This window comes from Merops nubicus, unplaced genomic scaffold, assembly GCF_000691845.1.
Source record: "Merops nubicus isolate BGI_N331 unplaced genomic scaffold, ASM69184v1 scaffold4251, whole genome shotgun sequence".
NCBI lineage: Eukaryota > Metazoa > Chordata > Aves > Coraciiformes > Meropidae > Merops > Merops nubicus.
The window spans coordinates 13,316-34,734 of NW_008588888.1; the positions used below are offsets into that span (position 1 = coordinate 13,316).

General features: G+C 36.4%; 1 protein-coding gene across 1 annotated transcript in view; it reads left to right on the top strand.

Annotated features, from left to right (window-relative positions):
- Nucleotides 1–11,933, top strand: part of LOC103781666 (hippocampus abundant transcript-like protein 1) — a 24,483-nt gene extending 12,550 nt beyond the window's left edge. Inside the window, exons 6-11 of the mRNA XM_008949387.1 lie at nt 632–742; nt 1,290–1,361; nt 3,319–3,431; nt 4,392–4,489; nt 6,297–6,454; nt 11,730–11,933. Coding sequence (XP_008947635.1) covers nt 632–742; nt 1,290–1,361; nt 3,319–3,431; nt 4,392–4,489; nt 6,297–6,454; nt 11,730–11,933 — 756 coding nt within the window. The remainder of the gene's footprint in view (nt 1–631; nt 743–1,289; nt 1,362–3,318; nt 3,432–4,391; nt 4,490–6,296; nt 6,455–11,729) is intronic.
- Nucleotides 11,934–21,419: the final 9,486 nt, after the last annotated feature.

Consider the following 21,419-nt stretch of genomic DNA (forward strand, 5'->3'; position numbering starts at 1 on the left):
GGCAGCTCATGTGTGTTTATGTTAACACATTGATTCCTTAATAGAAGAAATAGTGTTCATGAAATCTATCCTGCTGAGAGTTAGTTGTAGAGTGATGAGTGACATGCTTGAAAAGACTGCAGTTAAAGTTTATTTTCCACAATTTGTTCATTACTCAGTGATTGATACTATGGCTGAGCAAGTATAAGGAATGTACAAGGAAAATATTGCCTTAATATGGGAAGAGACACAGTTGTAATGAGGCTCTATTACTTGCCAGTATCTTTCAGAACAGATTATTGTAGGTATCAAACAGACAATGCTATTGATGATCTTGGAGGTCCCTTCCAACCTAAATGATTCTATGATTCTATGTATTTCCCTAAATATTATATGATGGTGTTTTCAGTGAATATTAGTAATTTGGCTTCAAAAACAATAGAAACTTTGCAGAAGAATCAGGTACTGCAAACCTTATGTGACGGGGGGGTTTTTCCTAACTTAATGTTCAGCTTAAACTGAACTTGGCTTCCTTGTGTGAGCTTTTTTCTTTTTTGACTCATAAGAAAAGTGAGTCCACCTTTGGCTTTTTTTATGCTTTTGTTAGACTTTGTATAAATGTTGCAATATTTGTTCTGTTTTTGTTTTACAGTCTCTGAAGAAAGTTAAAGATTCTACAGTTCTCCCAATCTGCATTACAGTGTTTCTTTCCTATTTGCCTGAGGCTGGCCAATATTCTAGCTTTTTTCTGTACTTGCGACAGGTAAATTTTGGTACCTTCATGTGTTACCGCAGAATTTCAAATAAGTATTCCTTAAGATCTGTTTCTTGTTGAAGACTGCTTAAAAAACTGTTTTCTGGCAAAATGCAGCTTTAAAAAATAAAGGTAGTGTACTTTGTAAATGAAGAATTCAGTAACACTTGACTACTGATGCATATACCCTGCCATAGTTTAAACATTTGTTTGTGAAGTTTAAACAGACCATTGTTCCCATTCAGTGCAGTGGTTTGTATTTGTTGGGGTGGCATCTTGCCTGTTGAAGAGCTATTGTATCTGTGGGAAAGAATGCAGAATTTCAGTTTCCAGATACATGACTTCCTCTGTCTCCTCTTTTGAGGGCAGTTTTTTTTTCTTGTGTGGATTTCTTGGCAAGCAGTTGAGTTAAGGATTATTTTAAAAAATGGATAATTCCTGCATGAATTTACATTATTAGCAGGGATGAGTGTTTGGTTTGAAGAAGATATCTCTTTCCTAGTGTTTGTCCTGAATTGTTTTGCGTTTGTTTAATGTATTTTTTGCTTCTTTTCAGATTATAGGTTTTGGATCTGCTAGCATTGCGGCATTTATAGCTGTGGTAGGCATTCTGTCTATAGTAGCTCAGGTAAGCTTTATTCTTTTTACTGTTTTATTAAACAGTACAAACTGAATGCTGAGGGATGCTTTTTTGACTACCAAACTTGCCTCAAAATTCATACATGCTCAAAAATGCCAGCATATATTGCATTCACTAAAGGCTATGTTCACATAAATGTCTTGCTTTCTGCATGCTTTACTTAGAAATACTGGACCTGGGCATCAGAAGGGAAAACTAATATTTGCTAAGTTTGGATCAGTAAATTTATAACTTAAATGATTCAAGTTATTTAGGAAATTGGTTACTTAAGGCCTTCTGAACGGGAAAGACGTTATTTACTTCAAGCAAAAGTCGTGCTACTTGCACCTATTCAATTGGTTCAGGCTGTCAAATTTGCACATAAACAGTGCAGATACTGAGATAGCATGTCCAGAGTTACTGAGCCTCAGCATGGAGGCTGAGGAACTGTGAGGCCTTGGTATATCACTTTCATACCTCTCGACTGGCAGCAGCAGCAGCTGCTTTTTGAACATGTTTTCTATGCCTTTTAGGAATCGAACAGGTTTTATGATGGACTTTGGTATCTATATGGATACAGTTTGTCTTCCTGTTGTGATAAGGTGAAAAGGAATGGAACATACAATGCTGTAACCTTGTTTCCATTCTTAGCAGAGTGGAGGTCTTTATTTTGATGTAAAGGATGTGTTCCTCTGTGTTTACCGGTGTTACTGGTGTCAGTTGTGTCCTGTATCAGCTCATCATTATTTTTATTTTTGTTCTGTGGTTTGTTTTTGTGCTGTTATGTGCACTCACATTTGCCAATCATACTTTATTCAGACCAATGTTTTTGCTAAAAATATCTATGACAGCTGCCCTTCAGTTTCATGATTTTCAGTGTTAAAATGGGGAGACTCTGCATTGATTTTTGAACACTTTGAAGAGTGCAGCTTATTGAAACAAGCTTTGCTTTATAAATACCGATTTGTATTGGCATGTCGAATATCTCCAGGAAGAACTGATCACATGTAGATAGAATTGCTGTATTTTTGTTATTTAGCTTTTGAACTAGATTTGTCTGAGAAACACTACTTTGCTTGTTCTAAGATGTATGGGAGAGAGGAAATGTGCTGTGCTTTGCAGTCCTGGTTCCTTTTCTCTGGCCTTTACCTGATGCATTGCTGAGTTTCTCATGTGAAAGAAGAACATGCTCTGTTAACTGAGCGAAGTTGTCCATGTGGATATTGCCTTACTTAGAACAGTCTCCTTCATGCCATGACTGTACTGAATAAAGACCTTATTCTTCCCGAGCAGTACCACATGAACATGAAAAACATGAAAAACTGTAGCCTTCCTTTAGGGTTAGTTTCCATGTGCAAATAAAAAGGTTGTATCTGTGTAAAGAGCCATCAGAAAATGTAACTAAAGAGCTTAAGAATTGGCCTTGGCCAAATTCAGTGCATGTGGTGAAGCTGGAAAAGCAGCATGGTTTACTTAATTTGTTTTTAAATTTGGAATGTAATTCACCTGACCTGAAGAGATTACTTTTTCTGAGCTAACAGTCTTTTTTTTTCTCTAGTATTTGTAGAAGGTGGTAAATTTAACCCATATCCAGCCTATATACCTGAAGCTGATATCAGGATTTATTATGGAACTCTCTAGTCTGCGGAGAAACAGAATTGTAGTGGTGGAAACAAAAGCCTGTTTGCAGTAGAAACAGACACTGATATTTTGTATCTATAGTGAAGGCAATACATACACTTCTTGATGTCATGAAGTAGAAGCGCTTTAGTAGTTAAGAATGTACGTCACATGTTGACAGGACTAGTTTGCATTTTGGACGTTATACAGGGCAAATAAGGACACAAATAGTGTGAATTTCCTCAGCGACTGAAAGATTTTCTGAATTACTTTGTATAGAAGGAGATATTATTTTAGCAATCTAGCTTTTTAAAATGACTTTTGGATGAACCGATTTCTCTTACAGACTGTGTTTCTCATTATCTTGATGAGGTCTGTAGGGAACAAGAACACAGTTCTCCTTGGCCTTGGTTTTCAAATCCTTCAGTTGGCCTGGTATGGTCTTGGATCTCAGTCTTGGTAAGCGTGCATTTTCATAGTTACATACCTGTTAAGGAACTAAAAATGTTTTTCCAAGAATTTCTGCCATTAATTCAGTTGTCATGAGCTTTTAAATGTTCTGTGGATTAAGTGTTCTCATTTGCGTTACACTGCCATAGTTTGGTCTGTATTTTGAATGTATAGGAATGATAGAATTTTCCAGGTATATAGTTTAAGTTGCAGATAAACAGCCCTTTTTGAAAAGGAGTCTTTGCAATGTTTTGTTCCACTGAGTTTTATGTCTACAAACGTGGTCAAAACTATTTTTTAAACTCACAATCTAGTAGATAGTATGTTCTCTCCAGTAGTTCCACTAGATCCATTCTATCAAATAGTTTTAGTTACTGGACTTCTACTTTTTTCCCTTTCTTTCTAAAATGTAACTCTCTTTCTGTATTTAATCTTGGAAACTATCTAGAGCTTTTTTTTTTTTTTTTTTTTTTTTAAAAAAACTGTCTAAGCAAGGTGAACTTAGACCTATAAACTGTCTAAGCTTAGAACTGTAAGCTGGGACAGCTTTTTCTTGGCAAAGTTTGTCCTGCTGACAGCAATGAAGGTTTGTTCTTTTACCAGAGCACTTCCTAATGAGTTACACAAGTTAGAGAACTACTTCACTGGGACACCCTGTCAAACTGTTCCTTTGTACAACCTTTAGAAAGGGAAGGCCCATGCATCTCTTTGCTCTCACACCCCTATTTTTCTCTGCTGTAATAGGAGAATCAGATGTGTTTCTGTTTCAACAAGCTCAGGATAATTTCTGGGAGGGGAGTCGAAAGAAGGCCCAGGCCAGATAATTTCCAGTCTTTAGGTATTTTAGTAAGAGTTCTTTTGAAAGGACATTTGCCTTACATGAGGATACCCTTGTGTCTTTTTTTGGGGCGTTTGGGAGTATTTATATGGACAGTCTCATTTTTAATTCAAATAGTGTATTTTACACAGGATGATGTGGGCAGCAGGAGCTGTAGCAGCAATGTCAAGTGTGACGTTCCCGGCAATCAGTGCTCTGGTTTCACGAAATGCAGAGTCAGATCAACAAGGTGAGTATTGAATGACTTTTTCAGCATCAGGCTGCTTTTGTGGATGACTCCTCTATATAGAGAGCAGAATACTTACCTAGGTGTACTTTTCAGATATGTCGATGAGTAATGAGTTTCATCTGTATTAGCTGTGGAAGTCTGCCAGTCTGTATAGAGACGAAGGAGGTACAGAAATTTATCAAATTTGTGTTGCAGAATACAGTTTTCTGACCTGATACTTCTCTTCTAGCTTTCTGAAAAAGTACTCCAAAAGCAACAAAAGCAGATGTGGTAACTTTCATCTTTTTTTTCCTTCTTTTTTAATTAACAGTAATATTCTCTAAGTACATACTGAGGGTTAGTGTAACAAGACCATCTTTTTAGTGGTAACTAAATCCACATCTTGCCAGATTAAAATAAATCTGTACAAGAAGCTCTGTTCTATGTGGAGAATTTGGCTATATACTTTGCTATAATACTTCAGGTTTTAAAGGAATAGAAAAGGAAGCTTGAGTAGATAGTTGATCTGAGAAGACAGAAAAACTCATTGGTTCTGATGTGAAGGGGTATGAAAAATAAGAAATTACTCATTTACAATGAAGTATGGGAGAAAATAATCACAAGGTTTAACACTGGCATGAAATAACTGAATTTAGTATACTCTTTTAAAATTTCTATACATAAAAGTTGTACATATACCAGTCTTTGACACTGTGCAATGTGAAGTCAGATGAGTGTGGTTAATATGGGAGATACGAAGAAGGTGCAGTTCTAGGAGGCAATTTTTGAGTTCAAAAGGTGCAGAAGATAGTATTTCATATGGCTTTTTTTATCATTCCCATCTTCTCCATTTTTTGTTTTTAATAGAGACATTTAAAAGTTAAAAGACTTGTTTTCTATTTGTGTTGTGAAACAAATAGTTTTGTTGACAGAAGACATTCATCTTTCATTTTACATAGGAGTAGCTACTATTAGTAGCTCAAACATACAGTTGGTTTTGCCACATAGTGGCATGAAGATTTTAAGCTAACATTGCAACCTGTGAAGAAAAATCTTAAGACAACTTTCTTTTTGGCATGTTTTATTTCCTTTCCCTTTACAAGTTACTGCCTTAAGAAGCAAGGAAATACACAGACTACTAATACTGTAAAAATAGTGTTTTGTAGAGTCTTAATCTGTTTGATCATCAAAACACTTTTTTACGTTGTCACAATCACTTAATGAAGTTGAAACAGAAATAAACCTATAGAACTTTGATGAATAAGACTTTTAAAATAATCCAATTTAAAACTGCAACCGATCTAGTGCTGTGAATTTACTGCAGTACTGCTGAATTTACTGCCCCAAATAATTTACTTGGTCCTTAAATAAATCTTAGGTACAGACTGGTGAAGGGAAGAAATCTGTTATTGATAGTGCCTATATTGCCAACAGCAACCCTTATTACATAGGTATATTACTCTAAATTTCACTTGAAAATAAATTGAGTAGGTACCACACTTAACCTCCACTTTCCTTTTTCTAGGCTTTGGGTGAAGGTTAAGGAACTTGATACAGAAAATTAGACTTGGGCATAAATTTAGTCACTAATAGTCAAAACTCATAGTGTTTCCAGTAACATACTGTGACAGTTACAGAACTAAGGTTATAGCGGGGATTATTTTAATAGAATAAACTTTCCTCGTAAGTATGTGTCTTAAGATATATGTAGAAATGATTGAATACTATTTCATAACAGCCATTTGAATATGCTCAGAGCTGTTGGCTCTGAGTGTTTAATTCTTGATTAAAAAAAAATAAATTCTACTTTTATTTTTTCCTTCATTAGGTGGTGTTCAAGGAATAATAACTGGAATAAGAGGTCTGTGCAATGGCCTGGGACCAGCACTGTATGGCTTTATTTTCTTTCTCTTTCATGTGGAGCTCAATGAGTTACCACCTGATCAGACTTCTGAAAAAAAAGCAGTGCAATATCCCAGTGATGAGGTAAGTTTAAAATTTGGTATGAAGACTGCAATGTAGAACTCATAGAGGTAAAAATCTGTCACTTTTGGTTAAGTTAAAATCTTGATACCTAATTCTTGAACTGTTTAATTCTCACTTGTCACCTTTATTGAACTATTAAGTTAGCTCTAAATTTTATAGTAAACGCTTAGATTTATAGTAGCGGCAGCTATATTTTCAGTATGCTAACGGAACCAGTTAACTTCTTTTGCTGTAAGTCTACTCAAAACACAGCTGTAATTCTGAATTACAGCAAAACATGAAATTTTGACAATAGGTCGTTTTTGGTAACCCATGAACTGTAACAGTTTTATCTTTGATAGGTTAATTATTCATGTATGCAGTAATTCAGTGTGCGGTTGAGATAAGTTTGTTGTTTGTGTGGTGGTTTTTTTTTCAGTGTCAGTAACTGTTCATCTGCTCTCCTTACCTGTATGAAGCTTCATGGGGAGGAGAGAAGTCAATCCAATCCTATACAATGTCTGTTTGGAACTCCCTTCAATCTTTTCCTTTATCCCTTCTATCTTTGTTTCTGGCCAGTGTTTTTGTCTGTTATTCCTTCCTATTTGGCTTCCAAAATATCAAATATACGCTTACTAGAGTTTGGGGAATCTTACGGACCCTTGGTTTTTTTTAAGCTTGATTGCTAACCTGCATAGGTTAGCACAGGTGACAAGCTACAGTTTCATTGAAAAGTCCAAACTTAATATTTTTAAAAAGCAGAGACGTGATATTCCCTTAGCTTGTCACTGGGCTGCAGCTAAATAAGCTACATAAGCAGCTAAATTCTTGTCTTTCTTAAATAACTCTAACCAGTGCTTGAACATATTGGTCACTTTGGTACCTATGGTGGGCTGCTCTGTAATTTTTATAAGCAAACTGAGTAGAGTTTTAGAGTAAGGGGGCAAAGACACTCATTTTGATGTACAAAAAGGAAATTGTAGTAAAACACGGGAAAATCTTTAAAATTATAATTTCATATTTTCAAGTGCTTTGTCATGCTTCTGTGAGTTAAAGTGTTGCTCTTGAACTGTTTTTTAAAGCATCAAATAATACTGTTGCTTTAAAAGCTCTTTTTGGGTGCAGGCAATGTGTTGGCTGTTTGACCTTGTACACACATTCTGTTACAAGCAGTTTCAGGATGTTTTGTTATTTTAAGAGTATCCATTTGTGTTTTTTCTTTAAGTAGCCCAGATGTATTACAGTGGAGCAACTGACTCTTCCAGTAAGTTATAAGTGAGTCAAAACTTCGGTTCTGGGATTTTCTAAAGCTTGTGGTAGAAGTTCCTCCGCTGAAGCCTGAGCTTCTTTGTAAAATTATTTTTTCCCTAAGCTCTAAGCATGAATTAAATAATTTCAGACATCTTTTTTTTCTTGAGAGCCTACCTAATAAATTAATAGGCATTTTTTAGTTAACAGTACAGCAAAATCAGTAAGTATTTGCATAACTAAGATTGCTTTTAATTCTAATTTCAGCTCTTTGAATTTTGTATGTACTCATAAGCTATTGTTAAATGTCTTTAATTACACCTTTCCATGTGAAGTTACCAGGCACCTAACCCAAAACTGTCATTCATGTAAATAACAAAACCCTTTTTTTCCTACTAATTCTTATATTCAAGTCTAACAAAATAGTGGGAAAGCACTTGTAATGGTTTGAAAACAAACCAGTGAGAGACTCCAAGTCAGAAATACAATTTAATAGGAAAAAATAAAAATAAATGCAGTAATACAAAGGAAAAACCACAAACAGAGTCAGAATACAACCTGATACTCTGTAGTTAGGGTGGTGGTAGCAGTCCAGATGAAGCAGTGGTCTCATAAAAAAAATCTGGTAGCTCTTGTCCTCTGGAAATCCAGTGGGTAAGGGCCTCCTGTGCTGTACTGAACCCCAGTTTATATCCAGGTGGGAGCACTTGGCTCCTCCCCCTGGGTGGAGCATCTCACAATGGGTTGATATCAGTCTATGAGTCATGCAGTGGGTCCTTGATGGTCCATTAAACAGAAATAGCTCCTGGGGGGAGTTCTGTATGAGTCATGGGGCGAGGCATGGATGGGCCCATTAACAGGGAGGACTCCTCCTGCTGGGTGGGAAGGTATTAACATCTCCCCAGACCTCTTTCCTTATCTGTTATAGCCTGGGGTGTGATGTTTTTCCTGGGCGGCTGCTACCCATGATTTGTTAACAGCTTATGAGCACTGACATAGAGAGTATAGAATACACAGTTTTTGGTTCTACCCACATAAGAATAAACTGGTCCCAGCCCCTGTAACCATGACAGCACTCAACTCAAATGTTAGATCAATTTTTAAAGCTATATGAGTAAAATTGGTGGAAGTGAAAACCAGGGAATGCACCAACATTAGATGAGGAAATTGGCAAAGGTATGCAAGCCTGGCTTACAACACTAATGCTAGTACCTTGGATTTGCAAGCCCAAATGAAGACTACCTGTCTCATGATTTTGTTTGGTATTGTAAACTGATAACTAGGAGTTGTTTTACAGATATGCATAGTTTGAAAAATGTTTTCTTGATTTTTAGTGAATGTTAATAAATGTTCACTAAGAAGTATTTTAGTAACAAATTTAAATTGTTAAGTACCTTTTTTTTTAAAAATTACTGTACGTCTTTCGAACTGCAGTTAACTGATATAATATGTTCTAGTCTCTGATAAACATTGGTAATTTTTTTTTTTTATGCTTAAGCTCATATTTTACCCCTTCTGGTTGAAACTTATGAGACCTTAGGAACTCAACTGAGAATGCGTTGTTACTGCACTGACCCATGATCAAACCCAGTGTGCTGTTGAGGTGAATTAAAACCAGTTTTTGCTCCTTTGTTTCCACTACTGTAATACTGGGTGTTACTGCAACTACAGGAAATATGTTTAAGTTGTTATCAGAAATTAAAAAATTTGTTTGGGTAACCCTTCACACGTTTGACTTTAAATGTGACAAGACAGCTTTCTCTAAAAACAACCAGACAAACATTTAAGATTAACTAGTGAAAGCTGGTAGTTGTCAGAACTCAATATTGTACCTTTCAGATATGAAGTCTTCTATGTTCACTGATGGACAGAGTGCTGAAACAAATTGTTAGATAAAATGTGTTATAGTTTATTAGTGAAACCACGCCAATATTAATTTAGTAATTTTATTAAGCAAGCAGCAATAAGTAAAACAGCGCTGGGCGGCCGGGGAGTTTCCTCACTCCACCAACGGCGCGCAACAACCCCCCCCAAAGTCTCTTATTCTATACTCTTCTTTTTTCCACTGGAACGTATCTCTTTCTTCCTTCTGTGGCTGCGTCAGCTGTTGCTAGGGGCTCCTTTCTGCCTTCCAGTGGTCTTGAAGGAGGGGGTTGTGTCATTCTTGGTGATTGGTTCTTTACACACATGATTACCCAACCTAACCCAAATTCTTCCCCCTATTTTCATTGTTTACAACACAGAATAGCTGTATGTTCAAAGCAAGCAAGCATGCGATTTCGAACAGACGGCTCTTACAGAAAGTTCTGTTGGTTAATCTTTAAGCAGGCAAAATGAGTTTCAAAGCAAGCAAGAAAAACAATTAAAAGAAAACAATTAATCAAAGTTTGATTAACAAACTACAGGTTATCCATTACAAAATGGTTTTGTAAGTCTTCGTACTCAGTGGTGCCAGGAAAGTCTGGATGTCAATTTCAGTTATCTAACATGCAAATGGAGAACACATCCTTGTGATCATTTCTGGTGACTTTTTTGAACAGTTTGAACTTATTATTTCTTCTTCTTTTGATTTGCCTTTGAGTATTCCTATGCCTTACTCTAGAGGACCTAAGAATAAGATTTTACTAACTATAATTTTTTTTTTTCTTGTTCAAGTGGGAGAGTTGCAGTGTTGCCACAGGTCATGCTTGTGAGTCTATTCTGTCAAAGAAAAGATCTGATGAACCTGTATTTGCCCTGCAGAGCATAAACAGTAAAAGTTAAACATATCTGTCTTAATTCCCATTTAAATAACTATTTCAAAACTGGAGAGCCTAGAGAGGAGAGTAAGGCTGCATCATTATTCATTTGGAGCCCTTAGAGCACAGCTATAGTTGAGGAGAGACAATTGCAGTTGGCACTGCAGTGAGCAAGGACTGCTTTTCAAAACGTCTTACTCCCTTCAGTGAAACTGCAGTAATGAGATGTTCAAAAGCTGTTCAGATAAATCAGCTGCTCTACTACAAATGAGGATGTTACGTTACAAAAGTTTATTACATTCTCTAAGCACTTGTGGACTTAGCTCCACATGATGATCTATGTAATGTTAATATAAATTCTGTTAATGTGATTATATACTTTAAATTTAGAGACTATCGGCTGAAATATTAGGCCTCTGCTTGTAATAAAAGTTGAAGTAAGGAAAATACCCTGTTATTGTATACTTAATTTCAACTACTTTCTCACTTCATATTAGAATAACTGCATTTCGTCTGGTATGGAAAAAGTACGCTGGATTGACAAGTTTCATCATCTTTTTTTTATTTAATTTTAGTTGACAAAAATACAAAAATTGTATAAGATTTAAAAAAAAAAATGCTGGATTTCTTATGTAGAGTTACGTCTTAAACTTTGTTGGTTTAAGATTAGTCTTATAACCTTTCTGGTGTTTGTTTTTAATTGTGCTTACGAAATGTGGGTAAGTTATATTCTGAATTTTAAAATTAACTGCTTAGAAGCAAGAGAGGATTACTCCAAATACCAGGTTATCACACATGCCAATAACCCATCTCTGTAGCAAGAATGGTATGAATGGTATGTAGCCTGCTATTACTTTGACTCATTAGTTTTGGTGGATGTTTGTTTGGCTAATGTAATTCTAAAGTACAACAGACATGGAAGTAAGTGGAAAAAGTGAAGTTAAGTTAAATATTTATTGAGCATTTTTACTTCTAGATATTGGAACCTTAATCTTCAGAGGCACCTTGTTGATTTATCAGGCATGTTGTTTAAAGAAGAGACACATTGATGCTTCTTTGTATTTTTTTTTTTTTTTATCTGCTATGCAATCCTACTGTGAATTGATAGTTCTGTGCATATTTCTGGTTTCAGATCAGTGTGCAGATCAGGTGAGGAATTCTTGGGGTTTGTAGATGCACCTATGAACTTGTTTGCATAAACTTTACAGTCACTGTAAATATGTCTCATTACCTCCTGCCTTGATGCCTCTTAATGCAGAGGTCAATGTATAAAACTTCATGAATCCTTTGATATGCTTGTTTCTCCACAGAGAACATTCATTCCTGGTCCACCCTTCCTGGTTGGAGCATGCATTGTTCTTGTGGCTTTTCTAGTCGCCTTATTTATTCCAGAGCACAGCAAAGCCAGCAGTAACAGAAAACACAGCAACAGCATCAGCAGTACTCTGAGTAGCAACCTAGACCAAAGCAGCGACGAGGATATTGAGCCACTGTTGCAAGACAGCAGTGTATGAAGGCTGGCTTCTGAGGAGACCGTGGAACAAATTCATGCACTGAAATGCAGCTCTGGAAGCTTGGTGGGACGTACAGAGTATCTGGCCTCTGAAAAGGAGGAGCTGTGTACAGGGGAAGGTCATGTGCTCTATGGTACTTCAGGTTGATACCATACTTGCAGGAGGGTTTGTTTAGTACGGCAGGTCACAGCTAAGTGTGATTCTACCCAATAGTGAACTGCAAACGCTACGTCAAATCCTGGTATTGGGTAGAAGCCTGAATATACAGACATAATGTTCGGGGTTTTTTTTAAGTTTGAATATTCAGTTCCCAAAGTTGTATGCAAAATAATCAGATTTGGGGCAGAACAGTTTCTGCCACCATTGTTAAAAGGTTGTTTTTCATTTCTTATGCCTTTTGTCTACTTGTATGCCACTTGTAGTCCTCACAGAGTGAGTGGACCTGATCTTCATAGTTCTGGTATTTGAAATAGTGGTTATCAATAAAAATAATTAAGCTTTCTGAAGATGTATTGTCAAATATTATTTATTAATGAGAAGTCCAGTAGTTACAAGAAAGCAGTGATGAAACTGAGATGTCTTCTGAGGGTGCATGATCACACATGACAGTCATGACCAATAAATGAAGGTCATACCAAAATCGTAAAGCTACATTCCAGAACAGTTATTTCTGAGCAGTGAAATGGATGGTACCTGAGAGCACTGGTCACACAAATGTTTTGCTGATAAAAACCAGAATTGTAGTCCTAAAATGAGCAGCATCAGAATGTGGACACTCCTGACTTTTGAGGCAGGAAAAACAGTGGGTGCCAGAGTTTACATCAATAAATACGTGTATTTATTGTATTTTGTCACTTTATCTGCCATAAGAAATAATATTTCGTATTAATTCTTTTCACTCCTGCCTTAACTACTACTTAGTGTTCAATTATTAATCGTATTTAGACATTGTATCGCTGTCTTAGCTGCTGAATACCATGGATATATTCATATCAAATTTATTTTCTAAAAGATGCTTTAAAGGAATTATGGATAGCTACCGATGTGCTAATTTTTAGAGACTTTATGAAAAATACACAGATTTATATGTATTTTGCTGCAGTGTAAATGGACCATTAAATCCAAATTTAATGAAGTACTTCTATGAATGTTTTATATGTGTGCAATATATGTTTGTATTTGTAAGGAGTTTTAATTTTTCCAGATGGGGTGCTGTGTAAATCATGTATTTATAAATGTAACAAGGGTACTGACAGATATACAGTTTTTTAAAAGGATTATAAGTTGAATGAACAAACTTTAAAAAATAAATATTTTGAAACTTGGTCTACATTGAGCAGAGAAGACAAACCTTTTATACTATGTGATTTAGTTTTTAAGTTAATAAATTTCCTAATGCATAATAAGTCTGCATCTTGAGCTTTCTAGGTTTGGTATGTCAAGTGTGAATTCTTTCGAGTTCACTATTGTGATTTCCCTGCTTAGAACAGACATGGTTTAATCCTATTGCTGGATTACAGTACCTGAATTCCTATTGAACTGTTACGTTCGTTTCATGAAGCATGGTGAAAAGCATGCTTTGCTCAGAAGACCCTTTGCTGTCTGATAGTATCCACTGGGGTAGAGAAGTAAAAAGAATGGAAGTGAGTCAGATTGAAAAAAAGAGGCATTGCTGACCTGAATAGTACTACAGAATTAAGATGCTTTCTCTGGTGAGATTTAGGTTTTTCTTTTATTTTGAATCATTTGGAATTTCAAGGATGGGCTTTCACACTGGATATTTTATTTTTGATGCAGGCCAGACTCAGATCAGGTAGGTTTTGCATGATCACAGTGTAGAATGTCTTGAACTTGGTAATGTAATTTAAGAGTTTATGCAGCATGTTAGTGTTAAAAGTGTTAGGTGTCAAATTTATTACTGCTAGTAGTATTCCAGCAATGGATCAAATTTGAATTTTTAAAGTAGAATCGCAAAATGGTTGTGGTTGAAAGGGACCTTTAAAGATTGTGGAGCAGAGACATCTTTCACTAGGTCAGATTACACAAAACCCTGTTTAAACTGACCTTAAACACTTACAGGGATGAGGTTTCTACCACCTCTTTGGGCAACCTGTTCCAGTGTCTCTCCACCCTCACTGTAAAAAAATTTCTTCCTTATGTCAAACCCAAACTTTGGCTTTTCAGTTTAAAACTGTTGCCCATTGTCCTGTCATTACAGGCCCTGGTAGTGTCTCTCCTGGTCTTTCTTATAAGCCCCCTTTATATATTAAATGGGTCTCCCCAGAGCCCTCTCCAGGTTGAACAACCCCAACTCTTGTCAGGCTTTCTTCACAGGAGAGGTGTTCAGCCCTCTGATCATTTTTTGTGGCCCTCCTCCTGACCCAGTTCAACAGGTCCTTGTCTTTTGTGTGCTGGGGAACACAGAACTGGATGCAAAATGGTATTTTGAGCATGCTGTATGTATTTATAAACTACATACAAGTATTACTGTGCTATTAAAGTATATTATAGAATTTAAAAGTGAAAAAGTTGAGATACAAATTGGTGAACAATTTTAAAAATAGTACAAAATACTTTTTTGCTCGCACTAGAAAATTAATAAGTCATGTGGTAGAATATACTTAATTATTTTTTAAGATCTTGATTTAACACTACAGTACTAAAATTCAAAGGTTTGTTTCTAAGTTCAGTTTTTTGTACTTGGTTTTTATGGCTTTCACTGCTGGAAAAGGTATTTCACAAAGATACATGGATCCAAATGTAAGAAGTGCACCGGAAGTTGCACCAATTGCTCAAAGGTGATTTTTAAAATGTAGTTACTAAGTTTTTGTCTTCTGTCAATCCATTATTCTTATAAGCTAACTGGAAGGTCTTGATTTTTTTGAATTTTTGAATTCCACTAAAACTCTCCATTTGGTATGTTTTCAAACAGGCTAGAAAATTGTTTCCAAGTTCAAGTAAACAGGTTTATAGGTGACACCTTTGTACCACTTTTCACAACAAAATCACACAGTGATGGGAACATTTCCAAACTTCTGTTTTGGAAGTGCTCTCTCCATACAATGAGTTTTTTTAGAAAAAGTAGTTACTTACTCCTCATTAAAATGTCACCTCTACCTTGAAGAGATAGATTAAATGTTTTTATTTTTCTCAAATACCAGCTTAGGTAGGTAGCATAGTACTGACAGGACCTTTTCATCACAGAAAAGGTCAGCAGATTTGGAACACTTGCTTGTCTTTGTGAAAGAACAATACATACTCATCTTTAAGCTTGACAGCTCTTTTAAGCACGTTGACACAAGGTAACCAGTGAACCTATGGTGCAAAAGACTTTCATGGTCCACTCACCAACTCTTCCCAAAGTATTTGAAAGCTTCTGATATAGAAAGGTCGTGTTTACATGAAATTAATCACTCTGATGACATCTTTTAGCACTTTGTGTTCTTCTGGCTCCAACTTACTTGCACTTGCTTGCCCATGAGTGATCCTGTGAGTGAATTTCACTAATACTGTAACCTTGCTGAGGGATCCATTTTTTTTTATTTCTGTCAAAGCAGCTGTTCCATCAGTGGTTACACTTCTACAGCTTTGTCATATAACAGTTAAAGAAACTGTTTACTGTTGAGAATATATCTTCTACAGTATGTCTGTTCTATAGTGACCGACAAAGTTGTTCTTACTTTATATTGTCACTTAAAAAAAAATAATCTAGTAAACGGCATAAACTGAGACGAGTTAGGAACACCTGTACTTCCATCCAGCTGTGTAAGAAACCTGCCACACCCCTTTACTTATTGTCATACTTGTTTCTTCAAACCTTCAGCAGTGTTTTCAATGCAATTGTAAGTACTGGATTGAGTATAACATGGTGTTATACTGAAAAAACGTTGCTGAAAAAGCCTCTAAAGGTTTGTCTTCATGTCCTGGATGTTCAGTTTTTAAACGTCTTGCTAATCCTGATGGCTTCACACTACTATTAGCCTAATACCTAATGGCATGCTTAAATTATAGTTAATTTTTAACTATAGTGGATGTAAATTTTTATTTCAAATAGTTGTCTTGATAGTTTTGAATTTCAGCCACCTTTTTGTCAAATCTGATTAGATTGTCCACCATGCAATGTGGTTGACAAAGGGCTCTTATTAGGAAGAGAAGTATCAGTTCTGCAACTTTCTTGTTTGTGTTGGTATTGTCAGTATCATCTTCCACCTCCAGGCTTGTTTTTCAGCAGTCTTTTTAAGCTACTTGGTAATTTTGTAAGGATTAGTTCAATTTCAACTAGAAAACATAATCTATAGATCAATTTAACTGGGCACATGTTAATTCAGTGTATGTCACAATACACTGAAAGCAAATGAATGAATGAGGGTGCCACTGTGAACCCCACTCTGTTGTGAAGCAGCCACTCTTCCCCAAAGGTATTCAAAATATCTGCTGCTCAGACTTTCCTGTCGATATGATCCAATAGCCTTCACTTAAAGGATCTTCTGAGCTTAATTCACTAAACTCAGACCCTTCCTAGTCAATCTGAAAATGTTTGGGAACCAGGATGAGAAGGCAAGCAGAACATCCTGATTTTTTTATATGATTAAGGAAAACTAGTGTGATTGCTAGTCCTTTTTATTTGCATGCTTGTCTGTGTGTTGTGTTTTGTGAGCTTGGTGGTGTGGAGATTGATCTAAGAGTCAAGGTAAAAGCTTGAATCTCGTGTATTTAAGAACTACATTAGAGCTTTTCCTACACAATTTCTCTTGAGTAAGTGTTGCAGAGAAGAAGGTACTATTTGTCTTCTCTCTGCTCTCTGAAGGAATGCCTTGCAGCAAGACAGTGGAAGATCAAGGCAACGTTCCAGACACACACCTGGGCCTAGCGTTGCCTGTCCCTGGCCCTCGCAGCCTGGCTATTCTGTGTTGCAAAGTTGCCTTTGTCTTGCGTATTGTGTTCAGCATCAGTACCTTAAATCAAGAGTGCTTGCTTAAATTCCTTAATTTGAAAGTAATTACTGGATCCGTTGCTGAGTCCCTGAGAAGTTGGAGATATTTAATCATACATGAAAGTGTACTGTATAGTATGCAGATGCCACTTTTGGCAACTTGGTACCTTCTATCAGACCAATGATTGAAACATCCATGTGAAAAATAGTGAAGGAAAACCCAAAATTGTTCCAGTAACAAACAGAAGTGTTAAGTGCTGAAGAAAAAATGATACAAATCTAAGCACCTTTCCATGTTGCTTAAAGCTCCAAACCAGTTCATTCTTGCTGTTTCACTTCATTATGCCTATATAATAACTGAAAAGTACTTTATAATTGTTGGCTGCATCTGTGACAGGCTTGTAAGCAGCTGCAACATTGAACTTCTGTAGGCTTGCTCAGCTAGCCATTTAGCCCATATGCTTTGTGGTCATTCTTAAATGCATTGGGTATCTTAATGCAATGCAGCCAGTGATCTCAGAAAGTTTTAAACATGCATTTAAGTGCTAGTAGAACACTTTGAATACAATATCTGAAGAAGTGTTGAAAAGGTGTACATTTTATATCTTTGTTCATACTGAGAGAGAGAAATAAAACTGAAAAGGAAGATTGAGGAATATAAATACTCACTAGACTGTGCTGCATTATGCTAATTGCATTCTGCGAATGCTTGTTAGGTACACGTTTTGACCTCTATAGGCCTCTGTGGAGACCTTGGAGGAAAACGTTTTTTTGCAGAGCCGTTAATTTGCAGTCTTAACTGAGAGGTTAAGCATTTAATGTGCTTGGACAATGGGTTTCCATTTTTCCTCAAGTAGCAAGCTTTCCCTGCCAATGAGTTAGGTTTCATTTTTCAAACTTGAAGGCATGTTGGGGCAAATACCTTATGAAATAAGGAGCCTTGAAAACTAATAATTATGGAACCAAGTAATTAAAAATAAATCTAGATTTATTTTTTTTTTTTTTAGTTTTAATACAAATCACGTGAAAACGGATGATGTGGCATGATCAAGAAAAGAGCTTAACTTCTAGTGTTTTGGAATAATTCTGCAATTCCTTTTTTCTATATGAAATAAACCAGCAGCACCCCAACTACCTTTCCTTAAGGTAAAAGAAAAGAAAAATGTGATAAAGGTCAATCTGTCAGGCAGCATATTATAAGCAAAACACTTTCCTAGGGTAGAGCCTCACCAAGAGTGGGCTGGTGCCACCTTGACATTACAGAAACTGTCAAAAGGAAAAACAACTCATGACTCTAGGCAATAACTGAAGGTAGTAAAAACAATGCATTTGCCCTATTTCTCCCATCTCTAGGGGGAAAGTATGTCAAGCTACCATGTAACAATAATATTAAAAATTTCTGTACAGATGCTTCAAGCAGCTGATTGAGGGCTTGGTCTTTTATTTTACTAGGAAATACACAAAGTTAAAAGCTTATCTTGAACTTTGTGGAAGAAGCACAGGGCAAATATCTTTGAATTTATTTGTTTTTATTCAGTGTTGAATGTAGTTATGTTTGGAGAAGTGACTATAAAAACGGAAGAGATTCCATGTGTGGTTTTTGAGGTAATTTTTAATATATTTAAAAAATAATTTATTTTTAAATTGGGTGTTTATTTTTCACTAACTGCAAAGACTCTGAACTCAACCTGAGACTTTCAGTTTGTGCTGTTATGTTTCTAATGTTCTAGAAAAAATGCTGACCTGCCTAAGGTGTAGGATAAGTGTAGTGAAATTGCATTTTACCATAGTGTGAAATTACTGAAGGGACAGAAGGGAAGAAGGCAGCTTGACTTCATTAACCAACTGAGTTTTCAAAACTGATAAAAATATAATGAAATGAGAAAGTTTTATCTAGAAGTTGATGCACTAAATATTAGTACGGGTTACAAGAAGGTTTTGTTAAAATAATTTATTCAAATATTGCTTTACTGTAGTAGTAAGACCTAGCTTTGAAATGAGTTATTTTTTACATGCAGCTAATTGATCGATTACTTTGACCACAGTTATATCTGAAATATATCTAGATTTCTTAAAATTAATCCTATGAATCAAAAGCTAGTAGGAAAATCTGCACACCAAACGGTCTCTGAAAACTGAAAAACAGCCTTCAAAGATGACAATTCAACCTCATCTCACAGAGTCCTGTGATGCCCTGGGTGCCACGAGCTTTACCAGTATTCATTCATCCACTGAGAGAAAAACCTACAGCTACAGCTGGGAGACTCTAACTGCTTGCACTCTCAGGTGTTCATTTTGCAGCTCATTTCAGCTGCAAGAATACATTTCCTTAAAACAAATTTCTTAAAATACATATCCTAAAAATACATCTCCTTAACTCCAGTGCTGTAAAAATGTCTTTCGTTTATTTGTTCCTACTCCAGTATGTTTTTCCCCCTGAGATGACAATTCTTTGACCATGCAACTTTTGAGATTTCTAGTAGTTGGTACGTCATGGTGTTTAGCAGCAAATAACCATGCTTGAAGCAGTGGTCAGATGCTTGTTGATAAAGGAACACTAATGCTTTCCTGTGTCCTTTGTGTCATGCATAAAAAAGACCCAAAAGTCTAAGGAAAGGGTGACACAGTAGTGCTATCTAGAGTATTTTATTTGCTGGTCACTTAAACCTTGACTGCATTGTTTCTTTACTAGCCAAGGTTGAGGTGATTAATTCTGGTGACAGCAGGGACTAGAAGTGCCTGACACTGCCAGCTGAAGCTGTCTGGAAAGCCTAGTGTTAGTAGTAAAAATACCAGGAAATCTTGACTTTTGTTGTCACAGTGTTACCGTTCACATCATGGTCTCAGGAGCACTTTTAAGGGTTAGGTGTCTTTGTAAAAAGTTTGTACTACTTTATTCGTAAGTAGAATTATTATATTTAAGGATATATATATATAATATTATATATTATATTTAAGGAGAATCTTGGAAGTTGAATGAGATGATCTCCATGGTGCACTGTGATGGTCAGCAAGTCATGCCTGAGCACTTGCAGGGATGGCAGTGGCCATCTAAAACTAAAAACTTCACTGCTTGACAGCAAATCTGCTTGTGCCTTTGGAGGCTTATTAAATAATCTGCCGATGAACAATGTCTGTATGTGTTTGAAGATCTATCTTCTGTTAGTGGTGATTAACAGTGTAACAGGAGCTTGTTTTTGTGTTGTTTACTCAATACCTTTTGTTAAATCTACATTAGATCATTTGCACAGTAGAAGGAGATCAGTAGCTGGAGCCTGGTCCTAAACTTCTATTTCTGTTTGCAGTGGTGATTCACAGTATTTACTTTTGAATAACACCTAGCTTGGTCCTCTGCATCAAAACTTTCCATCACACATGTGGTCTGGAGATAGTTAAGGCAAAAGTTGACTGGATGTTCTTGTGACAGAGAGAGCGGGGCTACAAGGCCCAAGGAATCTGTTCAGTGTACAGGAAAACCACACTGAGAAAAGACTCTATTAAGTAGGCAAAATTAAAGGAAGTGCTTCAAAACTGCTCTGAACCAAGCTGCTAGTGCAGATTCAGCCTGATGGGAACAAATTTTCCTTGCCTGCTTTAATCACTCTCAAAGGCTAGAAGGTGAAATCTGCCTTCTCTTCCCTTTTTAAAAACATCTCCTGAATTAGAGCTTCCATCCCAGTTAGTGGATAAGTTTAAAGCATTCTCAGATTACAACAGACATTCCATCCTTGGTAGTAGCCTTGTGCCTTTATTGATGGATCTGTTCCTCTAGGGATACTCCTTATATGAATTTTAATGGCAGCACAATTTTCCAGATAACTGTGGACTTGTCCCTCAGACTCAGTATCTCAGCTCTCTCCTTGTACGTATCCCTGCGAACAGAATCATCTGCAAAGATACCTGCTGTGCTTGTATTTATCCATGCTGAGTAGTCCTGCTGAAATCAGAATAAAATTAAATAGGTATGTAAAACTTTGTAGAATGATGTCCAGAGGCTGGAAGGACCTCGAATAGATAATTTTTTAGAATACGTTTGCCTGATCCTTTAGAGGCAAAACCAGACTGATCCTGCTGGTGCTTCTTGCCTAAAAGACCCACTCTGAGCCAGCTGGGCCCTACAACCACAGCTAGTGCAGAACCGAAGCCCATGCAATAAATTTAGCTGCAAGGTGAGATGAATTAACACAGATCTGTTGCAAAGTGATGATAGTTCCCGGTCCTGGCTGATCTGAGTGATCTGAACAGACCAAGTTTAAAACTGCTTGCAAACAGTGGCATAGATTTACCCTTTAACGTACAAAGACAGTATTAATGTGAACAATGCCGTAATAGGAAGTTTGGTGATAACTATCACATCATAGACTTGCCTTGAAAATTTTGTATTAGCTGTAATTTCCTGTGTAACTTCCTACAAAATTCCATTTTTCTATATATTACTCTGTACTGAATGTCTGCTTCCAAAATGTATATTCTGCTCTACGACCTTTACATAGGGACTTGCAAATGCTGACTGAGTAATTTTTACAAAGGCAGTGTAGCCAGTGAAGCTATCT